Source organism: Kwoniella bestiolae, chromosome 5 (assembly GCF_000512585.2).
Source record: "Kwoniella bestiolae CBS 10118 chromosome 5, complete sequence".
Taxonomy (NCBI): Eukaryota; Fungi; Basidiomycota; class Tremellomycetes; order Tremellales; family Cryptococcaceae; genus Kwoniella; species Kwoniella bestiolae.
The window spans coordinates 478,667-498,401 of NC_089245.1; the positions used below are offsets into that span (position 1 = coordinate 478,667).

At 49.3% G+C, this 19,735-nt stretch overlaps 6 protein-coding genes across 6 annotated transcripts; 1 reads left to right on the plus strand and 5 right to left on the minus strand.

Moving 5' to 3' along the window:
• Window positions 1-266: 266 nt before the first annotated feature.
• Window positions 267-5,617, minus strand: I302_106572 (uncharacterized protein; the record flags this gene model as incomplete). Its single annotated transcript, XM_065870300.1, has 14 exons — window positions 267-783; window positions 841-1,451; window positions 1,508-1,717; window positions 1,790-2,710; window positions 2,768-3,135; window positions 3,187-3,602; window positions 3,657-3,814; window positions 3,866-4,179; window positions 4,231-4,490; window positions 4,543-4,997; window positions 5,060-5,135; window positions 5,191-5,327; window positions 5,378-5,435; window positions 5,487-5,617. 14 exons carry the CDS (start codon window positions 5,615-5,617, stop codon window positions 267-269), a joined length of 4,632 nt encoding a protein of 1,543 aa, XP_065726372.1.
• A 285-nt stretch (window positions 5,618-5,902) lies between these two features.
• On the plus strand, window positions 5,903-7,178 carry I302_106573 (uncharacterized protein; the record flags this gene model as incomplete). Its single annotated transcript, XM_019192777.1, has 4 exons — window positions 5,903-5,915; window positions 5,986-6,610; window positions 6,708-7,024; window positions 7,114-7,178. The coding sequence occupies 4 exons, from the start codon at window positions 5,903-5,905 to the stop codon at window positions 7,176-7,178; spliced, it is 1,020 nt and encodes a 339-aa protein (XP_019045774.1).
• Window positions 7,179-7,451: 273 nt separating this feature from the next.
• On the minus strand, window positions 7,452-8,235 carry I302_106574 (uncharacterized protein; the record flags this gene model as incomplete). The annotated part of the gene is made up of 2 exons (XM_019192776.1): window positions 7,452-8,089; window positions 8,178-8,235. 2 exons carry the CDS (start codon window positions 8,233-8,235, stop codon window positions 7,452-7,454), a joined length of 696 nt encoding a protein of 231 aa, XP_019045773.1.
• Window positions 8,236-9,223: 988 nt separating this feature from the next.
• I302_106575 (uncharacterized protein) lies at window positions 9,224-10,219 on the minus strand (the record flags this gene model as incomplete). Its single annotated transcript, XM_019192775.1, has 1 exon — window positions 9,224-10,219. The coding sequence occupies one exon, from the start codon at window positions 10,217-10,219 to the stop codon at window positions 9,224-9,226; it is 996 nt and encodes a 331-aa protein (XP_019045772.1).
• Window positions 10,220-10,800: 581 nt separating this feature from the next.
• On the minus strand, window positions 10,801-13,940 carry I302_106576 (uncharacterized protein; the record flags this gene model as incomplete). The annotated part of the gene is made up of 5 exons (XM_019192774.1): window positions 10,801-12,870; window positions 12,963-13,231; window positions 13,294-13,447; window positions 13,528-13,680; window positions 13,761-13,940. 5 exons carry the CDS (start codon window positions 13,938-13,940, stop codon window positions 10,801-10,803), a joined length of 2,826 nt encoding a protein of 941 aa, XP_019045771.1.
• Window positions 13,941-15,610: 1,670 nt separating this feature from the next.
• Window positions 15,611-19,628, minus strand: I302_106577 (uncharacterized protein; the record flags this gene model as incomplete). Its single annotated transcript, XM_065870301.1, has 6 exons — window positions 15,611-16,257; window positions 16,349-16,657; window positions 16,717-16,748; window positions 16,809-16,867; window positions 16,930-18,901; window positions 18,970-19,628. 6 exons carry the CDS (start codon window positions 19,626-19,628, stop codon window positions 15,611-15,613), a joined length of 3,678 nt encoding a protein of 1,225 aa, XP_065726373.1.
• Between the last annotated feature and the right edge of the window lie 107 nt (window positions 19,629-19,735).

Below are 19,735 nucleotides of genomic sequence, written 5' to 3' on the forward strand. Positions count from 1 at the left end.
GAAGGAGTGCAAGATAGAAGGCGAATCGGAGGCGAACGCCGGGAGAGGAGAGACGAGATAAGATGATAGAGGCGAAGATGGATGAGCAGAAGGAGTAGGGCGGAAGAGAAGGGGATGGAGCAGTTGAAGAGGAGGAAGAGAGGGGCGAGGAGAATGTGGAATGGATGATGATGCGGAACAGCAAAATGGATAAGTTTCGAATTTGAAGAGTAAAGAAGCTATGCATATAAATCCGTATATGATCTTCCACTTTCCTGTTGTTCTACTTACTCCGCCTCAGCCTCCGCCACAAGCCTCCTTCCCCATCCCAAAGCATTCCACCCCTCCTCCTCCCACGGCGCAAGAACCACACTCTTCTGCAACCTACTCATACCCCCTTCCTCTCCATCAAGAATCTCCGCAGTACCCTTCAGCCGTTCCATCTTCGCTCTACTCTCCACATCCTCAACCCTTCCTTCATTCTCCAGCACTGCGATCGCTTCTTTCGTTTGTTGAGATTGAATCAACGCCTCTGCAAGCCTATTCCTAGATTTGATATTCCCAGGGGAAGTTTGTACAGCCCCTTCCAAGATCTTATGAGCCTCTTCGGAATTACCATCCACCAATGCGTGGAGGTATAAGACAAGATCGGATTGACCTGCTGGATCTTCCTTGATTCGCGATTCGACGGGACGAGAGGAGAGTTCCGAGATGGCTGCTTCGACTAGGTCTGGGTCGGAGGAGATGACTGCTATAGCTGCGAGGGTTGAGATGACCTTGAGTGAGGGTTTTTCTTGTGAGAGACTGACAAGAATATGCGAGTCAGTAGTAGTAACAATCGATTATAGACAGACAACTCACCACTCCATCAAATTACTCTTGGCGGTCTCCTTCGCATCGTCGCCTCCCAATCCCCAAAGGGTCCTACTGAGCAACACCGCGACTTCCTCCTTCGTCTTCAAATCTTGAGAGGCTGCCGCCTCATCCAAGGCATTCTGGAACGCTTCGAGGGATTCGTCAATCTGTCCGAGCCAGTAGTGGACCAAACCCTGTAACAACCTGCATTGAGGTTTGAGAGAGGCGATAATCCCATCCGCAGATCCCGAGATCAGTTCCCAGCAGTTGTTCAGGGTATCCAGAGATGCCTGGTACTTCTTCGCAGCGAGTTGGACTCTGCCTAGATTGCACAGTGCGATGGCATAACGAGATTCGATATCTGCGGATTCGGTCCTTTCGAAATCTTCTTCCAGCACTGCAGCGGCTCGTTCGAGGGATGTAGCGGCCTCATCGGCGAGACCAAGTCTCTCACATATCATCGCGTACAAGTGGGCCGCGGCGAAGTCGTTCGGCCTTTGATGGCAGTAATGGCGAAGTGCGAAAGCGGGTTGGTGCAGAAGGTTAATATCGATTTGACCACCTGGGACCAGGAATCGCTCGAGGGTGGCGATGGCCAAGGCCAGATCCGCTTCGAGCTGGAAAGGATTTGATCAGTAAGAGGTATATGATCGGGTGAGCGGTGTACACTCACCAATGATCCCGCTGACAGCGTGACTGAATGCGAGTAAAGAGCTTTCGCGTTTTGCTTATCACCGTTCCTCTCCGCTAGCATACCCTGACCGAACCATGCAGGTGCGTAGTCGGGATCGGTGATTTGCGATTTCAAGAAACATTGATTGGCGAGTTCTCGATCATCCAGTCGTAGGTAGAGATAACCGAGATTCGCCCAGACGATCGGGTCCTGTGGAAGAAGAACGTAAGGATAAGTCCACTGTGCACACTGCGATGTGCACTGAGACAATCTATAACTCACCTTCGAATACAGCTCAAGAGAAACAACGAAAGCATGCTGAGCGACTTGCGGACCAGCAGTACCGCAGATAACACCCAAAGCATTCCAAAGCCTCTCATCTCCTGCATCTCGTTCCAGAGCCAATCTGATAGCAGCTATAGCAGCTTTGAGACAAGAAGTCTTGTTGTCCCCATCTGGCAATCGAAGTGCCAAAGTATGAAGAGAACTTGCAAAGTCGTATAAAGCAGGATCGGCAACTCTAGGTTCGTTCTTGAGCAGATAAGCGCGATAAGCGAAAGCGAAGATCGAAGTCTCGAGTGTATATTCGAGATCTGGTGAGCTTTGTAGCAGATTGGCAGCATGGCCAAGACCTTCTACCTGAGATCGTCTATCCGTATCGTCCTCTACAAGATGTTGAAGAACAGGTTGGATAACCTCGCTTGAGGCGAGCGCTTCCTCGATACTAGACTCTTGATTGCTAAGCTCGAAGGTAGCATCTCCGATAGTCTTCCAAGCCCATGCCCGGTGACTTCTTCCATCTTTCAAAACTTCCGTGGCTAGTCGAATAGCAGCGTGTAGGGCATTTCTCGATCTTTGTCGGAAGCCACCTGCAGCAGTCTGTCGACCGAGTGATAGATTTGCTTCGGCCAGAGCAGCGATTATACCGATTTCTCTGGTTTCTGTGAGAGAAAGCACCTTCTCATACGCTTCGATGGCTTTGTCGAATGCACCAAGTTGCGACTGAGTATCACCAATGTTGAAGTATGCTCGCCAGTTGTCCGATTGAAGTTCGAGGGCGTGGTTGAGAGTTTTCAACCCCGCGATGTGTCTTCCGCATTTGACGTATGATTCTCCCAGCAATACCCACATGGAGACATCGGTGGGATCACCTCGAAGGGCGATTTGATACGCCTGAGCGGCTTTGGCGTAGTTTTTGTAGTGCTATAGTTGTGAATTTATTAGCTCACACACGTAATGATCGACACGCTGCTCACTCACCACTTCAGTCGATCCAAGGGCCTTCCAAGCCCATCCATTCTGCGGTGCGAACCTTCCCTTCGCATTCATCACTTCACCTCCGGCCACACCGTCCAACCCACCTTCACCTTCCATCACTCTCATTGCGATGGTCCTCACTAACGACCATTCGTCTTCATTGGCATAGCCTACCGCTAATCTGTGAGCAGCTTCGGTCTCCGTAGCATCGAGTTCGAAGGCTTTCTGGAAGCATTTCAAGGCCCTTTCTTGGTCTGGCGGAGTGGCGGATGAATAGCAGATACCGAGGGAGGTGTACGACGAAGGGAAGGTCGGGAGAGCTCGGATAGAAGCCATGAACCATTCTTCAGCGTGCTGTCGGCTTTCATCGTCTACTTTTTCCGTTAGCTCATCATCATTCCTTCGTGAACGGTCAAGCTCACCTCCGATCATCCACTCGGTCCTACCTAATCTGCACCAAGCTCTGGCTCTTTGGTAGGCCTCATCATCTTTTCCTTCCTGCTCATTCCTTGCATCTCTGATTTCCACCACTTCCTCCAAGATCTCTCGACCCTTTTCAAGTTCCCCTTCATTGACCAAACACCAACCCAGTTCCTCCTTCGCAGCGACAACATCCTTCTCGTCCCCGCCCGCATCGATGAGAGTTTGGAATTCTTTCCTTGCGTATGACCACTTTCCAGCTGCTTGATGGATCCGAGCTCGAGCGAAACGAGCTTCTTTATTGTCGGGATAGCCTTTCAAGACACCGTCAAGCAGTCGTATAGCTCGAGGATGATGCTTTGGGGCGAAATAAGGGACACATGCGAGACCGAGAGTTGTGTCGAGAGATGCTCGAACACTAGGATAGGTTATATTAGCAAAAGTTGAATCAAGCCTCATGATTCTCGCTTACTTCGGTAACGTGATCCCTCTTTCATTCTCCAGCTCTTTGACCAAAGCTTTAGCCTTATCACCAAAGGCAATGGCGTTCGCCCAATCCTCCTCCTGTAATGATATCCTAGCGATAACTCGATGAGCGAATATCGATTTCGGTAATTGGTCAACCAGTTTCTGTTGAATATCATCAGCCCCCTTACGTCGGCTCGTCTAAGGAAAACTGACCGTCATCCCCGAGACCAGTTCATCCCTCTCTTCCTGATCCAGATCTTCAGCCAGTAAACCCTCTTTACCCGCAGCTCTACGAGCTTTCCGACGTTCTTTCGCATTCATCCCGTTCCTTCCTCTTCTGTTTCTAGGTTTCTTATTGGCTTTCTGAGCAAACGATTCGTTGCCGTTGGTTGGCACGGGGACCTCTTCCTCTTCTTCAGGTTCAGGTAGGGGCAACTTGAACCATCTACAATAATCGTCAATGAAATCGGTCATCTTGGATTCAGGGAACGCTTTGGCGTATTTGTGAAGTAGCTCAATATCGTAGACTGAGCGGAAGTGTCAGCTTGGCCAACGTCGAGGCTTGATGACAAGCTCACAAAGACTAGGCTCGTCTTTCCCTTCCAAGACCCATGACCATCCTTCTTCAGCACCTTTACCGGTAATTCCAAGAAGCACGAAACCGTTCGCCAAATCGTTAGTCTTAGATAGAGCTTCGTCTTTATTGGGCGTGGTATACGAGTAAGACTTAAACAACGCGGTGGATGGCAGTTCCGTGGAGCCTGGTTTGGCAGATTGAACGTCTTTGGGTTTCGCAGATAGCGTCTTCTTCGCATCGGGCTTTTCTGCTTGTTTCGATCTGCAAGTACCATCAGCACAGCGCGATTGACATACGAGGTGACACCACTCACGGTAAACAAGCACCAAGCTTTCTCCAGAAGTTAAACTCCCTAATTTCCACTTCCCTCCTCACGTCCTCATCCACATTCGGATGCGATCCGACTTCTTTCAACAGCTCTACCATCCTCATCCCCATCTCACTTCCTAATACCTCGGCATCAACTTTCTTTCTAACCTCTTTCTCTGGTCCAGCGCCTAGCCTCTGTCTCCCTACTTTCACTTTCTGCTCTGTGGTGGTATACACTATCGATTCTGCTCGGACGAGCAGGTTGATCAAGAGCGGTAGCGAAGCGACGAGATGCAGCACATGGGGCAAGGGGGTGGGGAGGGAGGGAAGTATAGCAGCTGATGATGGTGGGTATATAGGTTGAGGGAATGGAACGTATGAGTCTCCTGAAGGAGGTACCGACTGGAGAAGTGGGACAAGGGGTGATGAGGGGAGTAGTTGATCGAGAGCTCGATACAGCTGATGAAAAGCGTTTTGTGAGCTATGACGTTCTGATGGTGTTCGGTGGCAAGGCAGCTTACCTTTTCTGGTGGTCCATGCTTCACTCGCAGCTCCAGCAGCTTTTGCAATGTAGTAGCGCACTTCTGTCCATCGCCCCTACAGCACCATCTCGTTAGATTTCGATAACTCTACACGATCGAACAACACTCACTCGTCACACGCAGCCTGTACAAGCACTTCCAACAACTGTCCCAGTTTCTCCCACTGTCCATTCTTCTCGAACAGTTTCTTGAGCCCTACCGAAGCCAGGGGATTGGACGGCTGCAGCTTATACGCGTGAATGTATGACTATTTGATTGCCTCAGCTTATATTCTCTCTAGCATGCTATTTCACCCACCTTTTCGGCCTCTTCATTCCGCTGCAGCTGGGTCAAAGCAAGTCCTCGGAATATCAGTCTATTCGAAGGATCAGCTTGGTAGGTTTGACCAGGGGGAATTGTAGCTTACACTTGAGCAGCTTCAGGCGCATCCTCTCCGATCGATTTCAACAAATTGGTTGCTTCATACAGAGCAGCTTCGGAATTCTTCTCTTCCAGCTGCAATTTGATCGATTTCAGCGCCTTTTTCGTTGCTGACATCCTGTGCGGGGTATAAAGCTTGGTCTCTGGAGGACCTCTATGCGATGCTATGCTTCAGATATAATCCAAGCAGAACTACGAGAATGTTTTACGATGAATTGGACATGATTTTGGGTGAATCTCTATGCTATGACGATGGTCGATCGCATAACCGGAATAGCAAGGAAGATTATCAGGCTCACTTTGAGAGCACTCGATAAAAACACCGAGATTGAGACATGTTCATCTCTTGCTTTTCTTCCACTCCTCCTCATTTCAAGTTACATGCTGAGATAATAAGACAAGATGACACGTTCGCGTGAGTGACTGGAGCTGGGCTCATCACCAACTCACAACAAAAAGCTGACAAACTCGTACCCAACCTACAGACGCGAAGAACAACACCACTCAGTCAACCTTATCATACTACGAGCGAACCCTACTGCGTAAAGACGGAGCCGCTCGAAGGCTAGGACGAGACTCTTTCAAACCTCTCGACGCATGCTACCTGTGTCTATCCAAAGTGAATGATCCCGTATCATGTTCATCGGGACACATATACTGTAGGGAATGTTGCATATCCGACCTGATAAGTCAAAAGGCAGGTATAGAAGCCAAGAAGCGTGAGATGGAGAGATGGGAGGAATCAGAGAGGTTGGAAAGGGAAGAAGCCAAGATCAAAGCTAGAGAGAGGGTCGTATCGGATTTTGAAAAGGGGATGAGCCTCGGTGGATCCTCGTCAGCCAGGAGGATACCGATTGGTGAAGATAAGGCATCATCGACGAAGAATGGGTCGGACAAGTTCGAACTGGACAATAATGCCGTGGAGAAAGTTGCCAAGGAGGCTGAAGAGAAGGCTTTGAGAGTGATGGAACAGGAACAATCGGAATCTAGGAAGGCCAAATTAGCTGCGTTCTGGTTACCCTCTTTAACGCCTGATGCTAAGATTGGTCCCTTGAAGGATGTCAAGCTACAGACGCTTTGTCATATTGGTGGATCACCGCATCCTATATCGTGAGTGTCTGCGTCTCTGATTTCGTCAATCTTTTTGACAGTTCCACCCCTTTGCATCTTCGATTGTCTTGAGTACTGAATCTCCCTCGTGTGTCAGACGAAAAACCCTCCTACCCGTTATCCTGACCTACCCACCCGCCTCAACCTCCAAACCAATCTGTCCAACATGCACCAAAGAACTATCCAACGCGACCTCTTCCATCCTCCTTTCCTCTCGCCAGTCAATATCTGCCGATGGAGACGCAGACGAGGGACGTAAGAAGAAGAAGCAGAAAAAGGATAAAGACGAAGCATACGTATGTGGACATGTGATCTGTCAGACATGCTCAGATACCATAGTGAAGCCTGGGGGAAGGTGTTGTGTTTGTGATGCCAAGGTGGAAGAGGGTGGTAGGATACCGCTAGGTAAAGAAGGTGAGTAAGGTTTCACTTCAGCCCGACCCTGCAACCTCCTTGAATCCTCACTTTGGCATATGGGACGTTGTTGATACATGCGTCTACAGGGACCGGGTTCGCGGCTGCTGGCGGCGCAGAGGTGAAGAGAGAAGGTGTAGCTTTCCGAGTATAGATGCATGTCCAATATATACCGGATGCATACCTTGTACTCGATACCGACGTTAGATCTAAGCTCCTTCGTAAACCCATGTCAATTCCGGCTGGTCAGGCTGTGAATTTCCGGAGGTATCGTTGCCCGCTGCGTTTGGGAAACAAGCATGCCTGACTGCCATTGCTGAGTCAAGAAGCTCTTTCTTCTTACCTGCCGCAAGATCAGGTTCGAAGGCCTGATGAATCAGATCTCACGATTTCTTGATATAGGTTCTCGCCTTGGGTAAAGTAACACTCAGGTCTCATCCGGTATGTCGGAGAGCTTTGCATACATTGTTCCCGAAACATCTCGATGAAGATCTTTAGCTAGATTACCAGCGGCAGTTGTCTGGAAGGCGATGAGTCCTTCAGTCGTCAAAACCGGTTTTGATGTTCCTCCAGTATGAGTGAAACCGCGAACGGCATGTGCTCGAGTGTCTTTAAAGGGTGTCGAGGGGAAATTCTCCCACATATAATTGTTGACCACCTCTTTGTCAACCTTGTCAAGTTCATTCCATCGCCCAAGATCACTGTACTCTTTATAACGCCTAGCTCTGGTGATTTGGCGATTCTCGTGCAGATGTTGTCGAATCAAAGCTGAGATGATGCCACTTCGACACTCCGGGGTAATACTTGGATCTTCGAGAGCAGCTTTCATTTCGGTGAAATGCAGAGGGTCGTAAACCTCGGGAAAAGAATCACGAGGCTCGATGGAGACTTCTGTTCTCTCATTCTCAACTGCTGTCCTCTCATTTTCGACTGCTGTCCTCGCATCATGAACTTTCCTCCTCTCATCTTTGGTCATTGTGTACGCTTGCTCGACCTCCTCGACAGTCACTTTGGGGAGTCGCTTGAGTTCGGCACGTACAAACGATTTTATAGAATCACCGACGGCTAGTGTCTCAAGGGCTGATTAGTCTTCGAGACACACATAACACACTGTGTCTTGGTATTGCCAGGAAGGTGCTCGAGCGACACTCACAAATATCCTTGTTGGTGCTCAGAGCGCCCTGCTCAGTGTTCTCGGTAGACTCGTTCATGTTGTGCCTTAAATCTTGCAGGCGCTAAATGGGATAATTTTATGATTGGATATAAAACCTGGACTGAAGTGGGAGAGTTGACCTAAGAAACTTGTTCACCTTGTCATCTATATACCTTCCGCAATCTTTCGTTCCATTGAGATCCAACCACTCCAAGAGAAGATGCTGTGAGACGGCAGGGAGTCAGTCGCAAAGGAGGAAGTAAAAGGAGGGAACACTTCTCAGAAGCCCTCAATGACGTTACAAGCATGTTCAACTTTGTGAGAAGGCAGACTTGACCTCGCCACTCGATACAGTATAAATGGGTCCAATGGGGTGAGGTCCCAATGGAGTGTGCATTGAGTGGCGGAAGACGTAGATCACCAACTCAGAATCAAATTTCCGTGGGGTATAGAAAGAGTAAAAAACCACAAATCCTTTTACAAAAGCTCCCCTGCCTTACAAAGCTATCTACCAAATTGCTGACTTGTATCTATGTAAGAACCGGTTTCGCAGCTGCTGGCGGAGTGACAGTGCAGACAGAAGGTGTACTTTTCGAGTGTAGATATCAGGTAGCCGCCGGATGTATGATCTCGCCTGCATCAAACAGTCCAATACAAATGGAAAGAACGCAAAGTCCAACCTCTCCATGCCTGACTACTGCAAGTCCCTCTCAATTAGGTCGACTTGCACAAAATGAGATGGACTACCCTATCTCGACCGACTCTCCATGCTCCTGTATCCAGGTTCACGCTCTACATCAAGATATCGGTGTTTGCGTGTGCTTCAAGGTCAGGCTTGTGAGCCTCGTGAATCGATTCCCACGAGGCTCTGATCTGGTCTTGAGCCTGAGGCGATACCCCTTCGAGGATCGCAGCGGGTGCTTCGGAGAGGTTCGCGTATAGACTAATTCCTTGAGTGTGAAGTAGGAGTTGAACAGAGATCTCACGACATCCTTGAATCTGCGGTCACGCAGATACACTGCATTGGGTCTAATACCATAGTCCAGCTACTGAAATCCCTTAGTTCGCTGTAACCATGGAGCGATCTGTTCCCAATTACCCTCCTTGATCTGCTTTTCCATCCATTCCGCTCTTGAGCCCTTCTCTCCCCACGTTGGCCAATCCGCTAACAACCGCATCCTGTTCTCCTGCTCGAATGCCAAAGTTTCGCCTCTCAACGGCGCTGTGAGATCCGAAGAATAAGCCTCGCTGATCATCTTCCAACTTTCTTTCGCGTGCAGTTTTGTCTTGACAGGTAAACGGACTAGCGTCCATGAAGGCGGCTCACCCGGAAGACTGATACCAAACTTTGCAGAAAGGTCGAAAATCTCTCTAGTGATCCGGGAAAAGACGTCGAGGGTATACAACTCTTGACCCATCTCTGAAATTTCAATATTGACCTTCTCATCTTTGACCTTCTCATCTTTGACCGCCTCATCTTCGACTGCCGCGACGTATCGTCGAAATTGGATTTTCAGGGTGTTTTCAGCGTTTTTATCGTCAAAATCAAGGTTGAACCTTTGTTTGATGGACAGTCTATCCTCATCCGAGATTATGGAAGAACCCAAGGTCAAGGCCGTCAAATGATCATGGCAATCCTTAGCGTATGCGTCCATCTGTGCCGGCTCCATGAGACAAGTCACAGGAGCAGCTAATAGTGCGTCCCTAGTTGGTTCCGACAAGCCCTTATACTTCAACGCATTGGCATATCTCCTTCTATCAATGATATCCCATATGGAGTCTTCGTTCCTGCTCGTCCCGATCGATGGCTCCCTGAACGTAAAGGCTTTGACAATTGAGCGTACGCTTGCAGCGGGATGGTCAACAACCCCACGTTGTGCCCTCTTGAGACACCCGTACTTGCGAACGACCTCTTCTTGATCCAAATCTCCGTGTCGAGCGAGAATATCGACCATGTCTTCCTCGAGCGAGTCTCCCTCACTAGAATCGGTTTCTTCTATAGTGAAAGCGGGATTCGTGTCTTCTTCGATCCATACTGGCATCTCGACTCTTGTGCTGTGCGGACCGAGGGAAGACCGGTCCAGAAATTAGTGCAATGTATGAAGTCATGATGATCATGTTATATATGCAAGTTAAAACGAATGCGTCTCATACTGTTAGGTGTATCGAGCATACCCCTCCTTGTGACTAGTCGGAGTTGTCTCATCACTGCAATTCCGTTTTTTTGTTCTCACCTTTGTTTTGAGGGTTGCAATCGAAGCACAAGTTCCTTGACGTCATTCAACAACTAGTTGTGAGCTTCAAAGAGACCGGGACATGTGTTACAGATATCATACTGATGATAAGATGACAAGAGCTAGATGGACAATCGAGGCCACCCGTCCACTCTCAACTGATTGCGTTCACAGCAGCCTCGTGAACGCATTTACAGGCGATGCAAAGATATCCTGACGCTTGAGCCCCCATGGGATGTACAGTCATATTTTCATATACCGAGATTGCTACAACTTCAATCCTACTTTATAACGACTGATCAACTAAAAATACAAAGGAAACCCATTTTATCCGACATAGTAAGCGTACAACCTCTCTGAAAATACCACTCTATGAAATTCTAAATCCATTAGATCAACTCATCAATCCCCCTATAAGGCGGCACGCTCTTCGCCCTCATGGCTCTTCCGTACCCCGACCCGGTGCCCGTGGTCATGCTCATTCCCAGCCCATTCGATCTCACCATTCCTTCTTCCTCTGAAGTCGGCGTAGACCCACGGGAAGACCCAAAGATAACGTCCAATAATCCTCTATTGGCTCTGACCTTACTGGAATTTCTATTTCTCTTTGTATTCTTCGCGTTGATCTCAGCCCGTTCAGGCACTTCCACATGCTTCACCTCCAGATCCAACGCTAGTGCCTCGCCCGTCTCGGGGGAGAGGACAGGTAATGGTACGCTAGTCAATTTGGCGGAATTTCGAGATTTGATTTGTTGAAGATGCAAGATCGATGATGAAGAGTGATTGGAATCTTTCGATCGGGGTCTGCCCCTCTCTTCTGGTATTTCCACTTCCTCATCTTCAGAGTTGTTCCGGGACGAATCGCGCTCAGGGACTGACGGTGCCAGACTCGGTCGTCTGATCGTCATGGGAGATAACAAATTCAGATCGCTGTTATTGGTGTTGGTCACGTTGTGTTTGATGTCTAGTGCCTTCTTCAATATGGGATACGACCGTGGGTCCGAGAGGTGGATGATGATCTTTCCTTCGGTCATCGTTGTCGGCTGCTGATGGTGGTGGTGAGGGAACACATATCCCGAGCTGGATTGCCTCGATCTGCTTGATGCTCTCGATAATGGCTGTTCGACCTGTTTCTGATCAGGTGGGGAATCCGCCAACGAAACTTGCCTACTCAGCGGCGACAACGGCGCCGACATCATCGACGAGGTGGTTGATACTCTCGTCAAAGGTTGTCTGGCATGTTGAGCAGCAGCGTGCGACACGGATCTGCGATTGGGCGGTCGAACAGCAGACGGATGTCTGGAGACCGAGACGGATCTCGGTGGGAAGGCATAGTTCTTACTGGCCGTAGCGGACGATTGAGTAGCAGTAGAACTGACAGGATGTAGTGGTGTCAACGTACTTCCCCAACCATCCCTGTACGAGGTGAATGTCTCCACCGATCCCCTGCGTTTATCGGATATGGGCGAGGTTTGGGGCGGATGAACAAACTCCAACTTGATATAACATCCTAATGCCCTTTTAGGCGATTTATCTCTCGGCGGGACATGTGACCCATTCGTAGGAGTTTCGGATCTTCTTGAAGGAGGTAGTGAGACTGAGCGCTGCTGCGGTGAGGTTGGCGCCGAGTTGATGGGAGGTGGTTTTTTGTGGAATGAAAAGAAGGAAGGGAACCATCCTATCTGAGGATCGGTCGGTGTGTGCGCTTCATTATGCGATGGTGTGTCGTACGGGACGTTCATGACTAGTTGGAATATCGTATGTTCTTTTTCAGTCGAGAGACCAGTCGGAGTGGTGGGTGTAGGAGGATATGGGGTGGTCGGTGATAGGTGATACAATATTCCAGCGGAACGTAAGAGATATTTGATGTAACTCTTGCATCTTCGTTCACTCTCTCCCACGGGATTCCGCAGGACAATCTGATCCTTCTTATTCTTGCCCTTCTTGCTGTGACCACTGGCAACAACGTTGACATCTTGATCATCCAGGTAGATTGGTAATGTATATTTGATTTCCGACTCAATAAACGAAGTAGACTTGAATCGTCGACTTTGTTCCTTGTCGTCCCAATCGGCCACTCGCTGTTTGATCCTATCACCTAGTTGGTACAACCCGAACTTGTGCATCCTGACTTTCCCATCGATATCGAGAAAATCCCGCATGGCCCTTCGGACTCTGCTCCACTCTTTCTTCTCAAAAGCTAGATCCAAGTTGGCGGATGACGAAGATTTGGGAGGTCTCCAGGGCGAATGAGGTGGGTACATTTCGTCGAGTTCTTGCAACCTATCTCTGACCCTTTCTCGCATCACATACGGTGATGTGTGTTTGGGACCGAGGGGAAATTTCACTTGAAGCAGTAGGGCTAGTAGGGTTAGGGCGATACACCAGATGTCGAGCTCGGGTCCATAGTACGTCACTTCTCCAGGTGGTCGGGCCAGCGCTTGGACAATTTCGGGGCTCTGCGAGAAGCAAACAATATCGGAATCAGCTAATGCTGAGCTGTGGTTCGTCTCGATTACGATGGTTTGTTACCATCCGCAGCATCACTCACGTGGAAAGCAGGACTCCCACAGCAAGTGGTCAATTTCGGTTCACTCGCCGCAAACCGAGTGGCAAGTCCCAGATCTAGAATCAGGATTTCCCCGGTCTCCACGTCTACCAGTACGTTGTCACCTTTTAAATCTCTGTGACATACCCTGCCTTTCTCATGTAGCGTGTCTCGCACGACCGAGACTAATTGATCGAGAATGTATGCCGCTCTGGAGGGTTGGAGTGGGAGAGGGTGAGATGGGAGGGGCAGGTGGGTAGAGGCGTATTGTTCTGCGGTAAAGTTTGTGAATACAAACAGTTCACATGTGCAAGAAGATTAGAGGTCAACTCACCAACAAGGTAAAAATGACCTTCTGTCCTTACCCAGCCTTCCACTCCTATCAGACATGGATGGCTAGGTAGTTCTGCTAACAGAGTGGGTTCCCGCAACAATCTGGCGGATATGAGTGGATGGTGTGGGAACAGAGGTGTATGCTTGAGGGCGTACTATTTGTTATTTTGATGTCTATCAGTTTCCTGTGATCGAACGGTCCACTTATACCATTGATAGGTTGATGACTGCTCACATAAGACCCATCCACGCCTAGCACTTTATATACCGTACTGAATTTTCCTTTGCCCAGTACTCCACCAGAGGACGAGTGAAGATAGGTGTACTCGGTGATACCATGTTTGAGCAGATGATCCGGATTAGGCGCTATGACTGGATCTTCGTGGTGCTAAGATAGATAGACATCCCACAGCATTAGCGTGACCAATACACCATGTATGGATATGAGCTCAACCGGAATCAACTCACCTTGACAAGCTCGTCCCACTTGATCAAGGGTATTCCCGTCCCAGTGGCATAGGGCGATTCTCCCCTCCCCCCATTCCTATTCTTACTTCCCCTTCCTCTCCCAGAGGGCGAAGACCCTCTCCCACTTCCATAGACATACAACGTCCCTGCTCCGGGATGAGCTACCTCTTCCTTGTGCATCTTCTAGATGTCTTCTTTTATTAAGGACAGGAGCAAGCTTGATTTGTTGAAGAGTGTCATATTGAAATCATGTTCGCTCGAGTATTCCAAGGTTACAGAAAAGACAAGTTGAGGGAGTCGATGCTATCGTCGCAGATTGAAGATGTATTTGAATCGGGTCACTTCCTTTCTTCCCAAGCTTGACTTTCAGACTGAAGGGTTTGACCAAAGGGCCGTACTTGTATGTGATATGTGATGAGGACCGATATGGGAAAATGAGAAGAGCTCAGTGGAATTCCCCGTTGGTCACTCGTATATAGCCGATGATCCATCCATACGAGTGAGTTGTACACTGAAAAGCAGTTCTAAGCGAGCGTGATTCGCAAGACACCAGATGTAGTACCGTATCTCCAGATAACCTTGTAGTGAAGCGAAGTTCGCTTAACTGACTGTCTGACGACAGGTGGTTTATGATAGGATAGTATGTAGTCGATTGAATATTCCTATCTCCTTATTGCTATAGTAGTGCAGAGAAGCAGATCTCTCTCTCTGGTTCGTGTGTAGCATAAGATGGAATGTGTCTGTTTTATTTAGTTTTAGTTGTCTCATGGATAGATACAATGAACGACCCGTTTTCATTCCTTCCATGCTATCTCGTACTCACACTCTGTATGACACTCGTTGCCGGTATTACCGAGACATTCGAACATAGATAACAACTACTGTACGAGTAGTACTCGTAATCAACTGGCTGTAGATAAGGGGTGTTTGGTTCGTTTAGCATGACGTATGTATACGATGCCACCACCGACTCTAATTGTTCTGTCCCTGTTCCCACTCCAACCCTTCTTTGGTCTCCCTTCGGCGCTACTGTCTGAGCGATCGCTCGGACTGCGCGTGACTGACACTACATCAAACCGAGCGATCTGATTCGACGAGAACACCGTGAAACGTAATTTGCCCCAAGAATACCGGATAAATTGAGGTTATTCAATCACGCGCCACAGGGTAGAAAAGGGTACAAGGAAGATTAATTAAGGGTGAGAGGAAGGAGGAAAAAAAGGGTTCCTGAACCACAAATGCTCTCCTCGGACATTGGCGATGATGCTTACTCATGGTCTTGGAGAATGCGATGAGCGGTAGATGGGCTATAGCCTGCTCCAGAAATGTGCAGGGATGATCACAAACTCAGTGGCAGAGCAGCTAGCTCCTACTCTGCTTGGCGGGACCGTCTTTGAGCTGGACGAAAATCAAGACTATCGTGTTGACGTGGTTCAGTGAGAGCAAGAGGTGCAAGATCCCACATCCCATAAGAACGATCAATCCAATGCGTTGCACGATGATATCTCCAATCAGACACAATTGCATATATAGGATAAATCGTAGATATCTCAGAGACGAAACGCAATGCACGAAAAGAACAAGATACAATTTATCTTTCTCTGGGTAAGATGAATGGAGGGAATGAATACCAGAAGACAGAAGAAGTGAGATATCGTCGAATTACGCTTTTATACCAATGAAGAAAAGAGGCAATTTGGTCACGATACATTGTATTTTGAGTGATATCGGGTGGACAAAGTAAGACGGAGTGTCGAGGCGAAGCGAGGCAAAATGACGGTGGGACGGGTAAGGATGAGAAGCGAAACAAGCGGAATATCCAGCCTCATCTCACCCCTCCAACCCTCCTCCTACTTCCTCCCTCCCCACCCTTTCTTCCCCGTCCATCCCCCCTTACCCACCAAATACCTATGCTCCACAAGCACCTCGGCAGTAGGTCGATCGCCCAACTCCAGTTCCAAACAACACCTCACGAAATCCATCGCATCGCCCAATCGTCCACCACCATCTTCCTCCAATCCCTCATCCTCGTGTCCGTGGGCACACCGTTCTCTGAGCACCTGGACTGCCCTTGACTCGTCGTTCGTGAGTCCCTCCAGCACCTCGTCGGGCAACTCGGCAAATGGCGTTTCACCGACAAGTAAGACGTATCCTACGACACCTAGCGCCCATATATCCTGTTCCTTGCCTCCATACATCTCTCCTCTGAGAATTTCGGGTGAGGCATAATGCAATGTACCGGAGAATGTATCCCATCGTTTTCCAGGTCTCCAATGTGCGGCGGAACCGAAATCTATGAGTTGACATCGACCATTCCCATCCAAGATCACGTTCTCATCTTTGATATCTCGGTGGACTATCCCGTTGGCATGGAGAAATCGGACCGCGTCGGTAAGTTGACCAAGGAGGGAACGAACTTCGAAGGGCTCTAATCCCGAGGGTGAGGACTCGACTCGGTCAAAGAGGTCCAAGCCAGTTCCGAAGCGAGGCATGACCACTGAGGAGTGCATTCAAATCAGCTTTGAGCCCAGCACTTTCTTGAAGCTGAGGTACACAGAGACCTCAGCCCGAAGAACAAACAAACTCACAATAATAAAACTCCCTATCCTCAAAGAAATCCAACAACTTCCCAATATTCGGATGTCCCCTCTCCGGACTCGTCTTAATCTCAGCCGCGATATACTTCTGCGTCGATACAAACGAATCTGCATCTTTGTCCGAATGGGCTAACGACCAGTTCGACTCGGGCGTTCGGAACGTGGAACTACTTTGACTTGCAGGGCTGTCGGCCGTGGGAAGAGCGGGCGATTCGGCGGATCGGGATCTGGATGGATCCCATGGGAGTGGCTTGGTGGGTTTGTGGTACAGTAGATGACGGAGTTGGTCCATTACGTGGACTGAAGGAATCATGTATCAGCATTACATCTTCTTTCGAAAGGTTCTTATTCATACTTACGCTCAACTGGGATCGGACCAAGTACTTTATGCCTATGGAAACGTATGATCAGCTGGTGCCTCGTCATTGTATGAGAAGCCAGCTGTACTCACTTCTTCCAGCAATCCGCCAAGATCCTCGCTTTGATAATATACTTGATGATCACTTCCTCCTGAACAATCACAATCCCTCATTAGCTGGATTCACAGCGTATCAATGACGAACCTCACTCACACCAACAGGTTCACCCTTCGGACCCTTAACCTTCGCCCTCATAACCAGCCCGTACGCTCCCTTACCCGCCTCCTTCAGAATCACATAATCGTCTATTCCCCTCCCACCGATCCCTCCGGCAGTCTCGTCCGTCGGCGTCGGGCACTCACTAGGCGCAAGCGTAGACGGAGCGATCGATATCGAGGAATCCAACCTCGGGAACTGGGGTACACTATTCGCGCTTGATGGTCTGGATTCCAGGGCGGGCGATCGGAAAGGCGAGAAGGACTGTAATGATGGGTTCCTATCCATCTGTGGTCGATGCTGAGGTGGTAAGGCCGTCGATGGTGGTATAGCGAACGGTTGAACTACCCTTCCAGCTACGAGCGATACTCTATTGGTATCTCTCCTTCTGGGTGATCGGGGTGACATAGGTGGGGAAGCATCTTTACCCAGACTCTTCTCGACAGAAGGATGCCTCGACCTAGAGATGGACTTGGCGTAATCTCTTATCGAAGCTAGACTTGCTGGTCCAGGTACACTGGGTGGGGTCGACGACGTAGTCACGGCATTGGGAGTTTCTGCAGGTGAAGTAGCGTTCGAGGACGAAGGGGATTGAAGACCTGATGGTGCATTGACTGGCGAGGCTTGCAAGGGAGAAGGTTTGAACGTTGCCGAAGGGATATTTAAGGATCCTTTTGGTTTACCAGGTAAGGAGACGCTCTTCATCTGGGAGAATGTATTTTCAAATGGGTTGGTAGGTTCTGATTTGCCATGTAACACAGGATCCGCCGAGGTAGACCGTGTAGTCAGGTCCGAAGGGTCGATCCTGACCTCAGCCAGGGCGGGGGGAGTAGAACCCAATGCTAATCCAGATCCTATCACTTGAACCCCACCTCCCCAGCCGTTATGATCGTCCAACGGCGGAGAGTTCTTATCCGCTTCCAACTCTTCGTCCACCATCGAGAGCAATTTCTCCCTCTCTAGTTCCCTCTTCGTCTTAGTTCTAGGCAAAGGCGGGGCATCACCAGGTTTCTTGACCACTCTCAGACTGTCTCGCCTACCGATTGACGCGAATCTCGCAGGTGGATCCGCATCGGGATCGGCCAATATGATGTCTTCGTCGTCGTCGAAAGTCTTATGTTGGTACGCGTCGTGATCATGAGTCGAGTCTACCGGCGTCACTGGCGTCGAGTGCGTCGTCAGTTTAGTTGGCGATTCGTCTATCCCATTCGCAACCTTGTCCGCGACGGGCATGATTGGGCTTGGAGCGATGATGACCGGATTGAACACTGGCGCGTTAATTTTCGATGTGGTGAACTCAATCTCTTGACCTTCATCCGCTGGTGAAAGTACGGGCGAACCAGGATCAGGGGTATGTTGCTTTTCCGAACCCAAGAATTCAGCCGAGACTGATGTATGTAATGCCGGTCGTTTTTGGGAACCGCTCCTTTTAGGAGAATCATGTCTTTCTGGTCGAAGGAGCATACTTGATGAGATGGATCTTGATCTGCCTCCTCCACTCCCACTTCCACTATCGAAGGATCCTTTCCCTTCATCTTCCGAGCTTGATCCGCTAAACGAAGGCTCCATATCTCTACCTCTGGTTGTAGTACGACCTCCATGTATCTCCTGCCACTCTGGCGTCGTTTGCAGATCCCTCCATTCTTGCGTTGTGGGTGTGAATACCATCGCGGGACCATGATGTTCTGGAATCGATCCTTCAGGGCTTGACCCGCCATGGTGAAAGGTAGGTGGGAGATGAGTCTGGAGGAAATGCTGGTTGGGTGAAAGAGAGGTAGATATGCCTGGTGTAGTCTGAGGAGGTCCAGGACCATTGGTTGGTAGTGTCAGATTCCGACGTACGTAGATGGGGGAAGAATGAGGGGAAGTGGCCGATCGGGTGTGAAGTGTGGGAGAATGTTCAGGTGAATTTGATGTAGAGCCATTTCGAGATGGAGGACGTGAATGCAGATGGTGATAGTATCGCGCGCTGCGTCGATGAATCATAAGTCAGTTGGGTCAGCCTTCACAAAAGGAGACGAGGCAGCTGTGACTCACGAATTATCCCAAACGTTATCTTCCCCGCCTTCATCCATACTAGCTTTCCTATGCGGATCGCTCACATGTCTCTTCCAACCATCCCTATCTGCAGATCTGAACCTTCTCCTCGTACTACCCTCCGCGAACTGATCATCGACCTGATCCAGCTGCTCCACTTCGTCGTCAACATCCTGATCCTCATCATCATCATCATCTAAACTTGTAAACCCGCCGAATGAAGCCAAATCGCCATGACTCTTACTTCCATGGGGGTTCGACGTGAACTTGATAGCTGATCCGCTGGATGCAGCTCTGACACGCGACATCAATACTCCCGATCGATGTCGTCGTGGGTTGGGTGGGGGCGGAATAGCTCGATGAAGGTGGGATGGGCCTGCGTGAGATTGATCGTTGTCATGATCGTCTGTTTCATGATACGTATGATAATGACGGGGTTTCTGGGGACTTCGTAAAGGTGATGTGGGTGTGGGATAGTTGGCTGCAGAGTTCAATCCAGTCTCTATCCCCAATTTCCCTTGATCGTTGTTATTTGACTTCGGGGTGAACTGATTGACCTCTGGAGAGTCGGTGAGATCAAAGTCGGTGATTGACTTCTCGTTCAACACGGTATCAAGCGAAGATAAGCCCTCATTAGCTCCTAGAGCGATGATGGGCATGGCGGCGTTTATTCCCTCTTCTAAGTAAACCTTCTAAGCCAGATCTGATATGCTCTAAATGGGAACAATGATATGGAGTGAGATCGGTGGCGGATTATGTCGACATG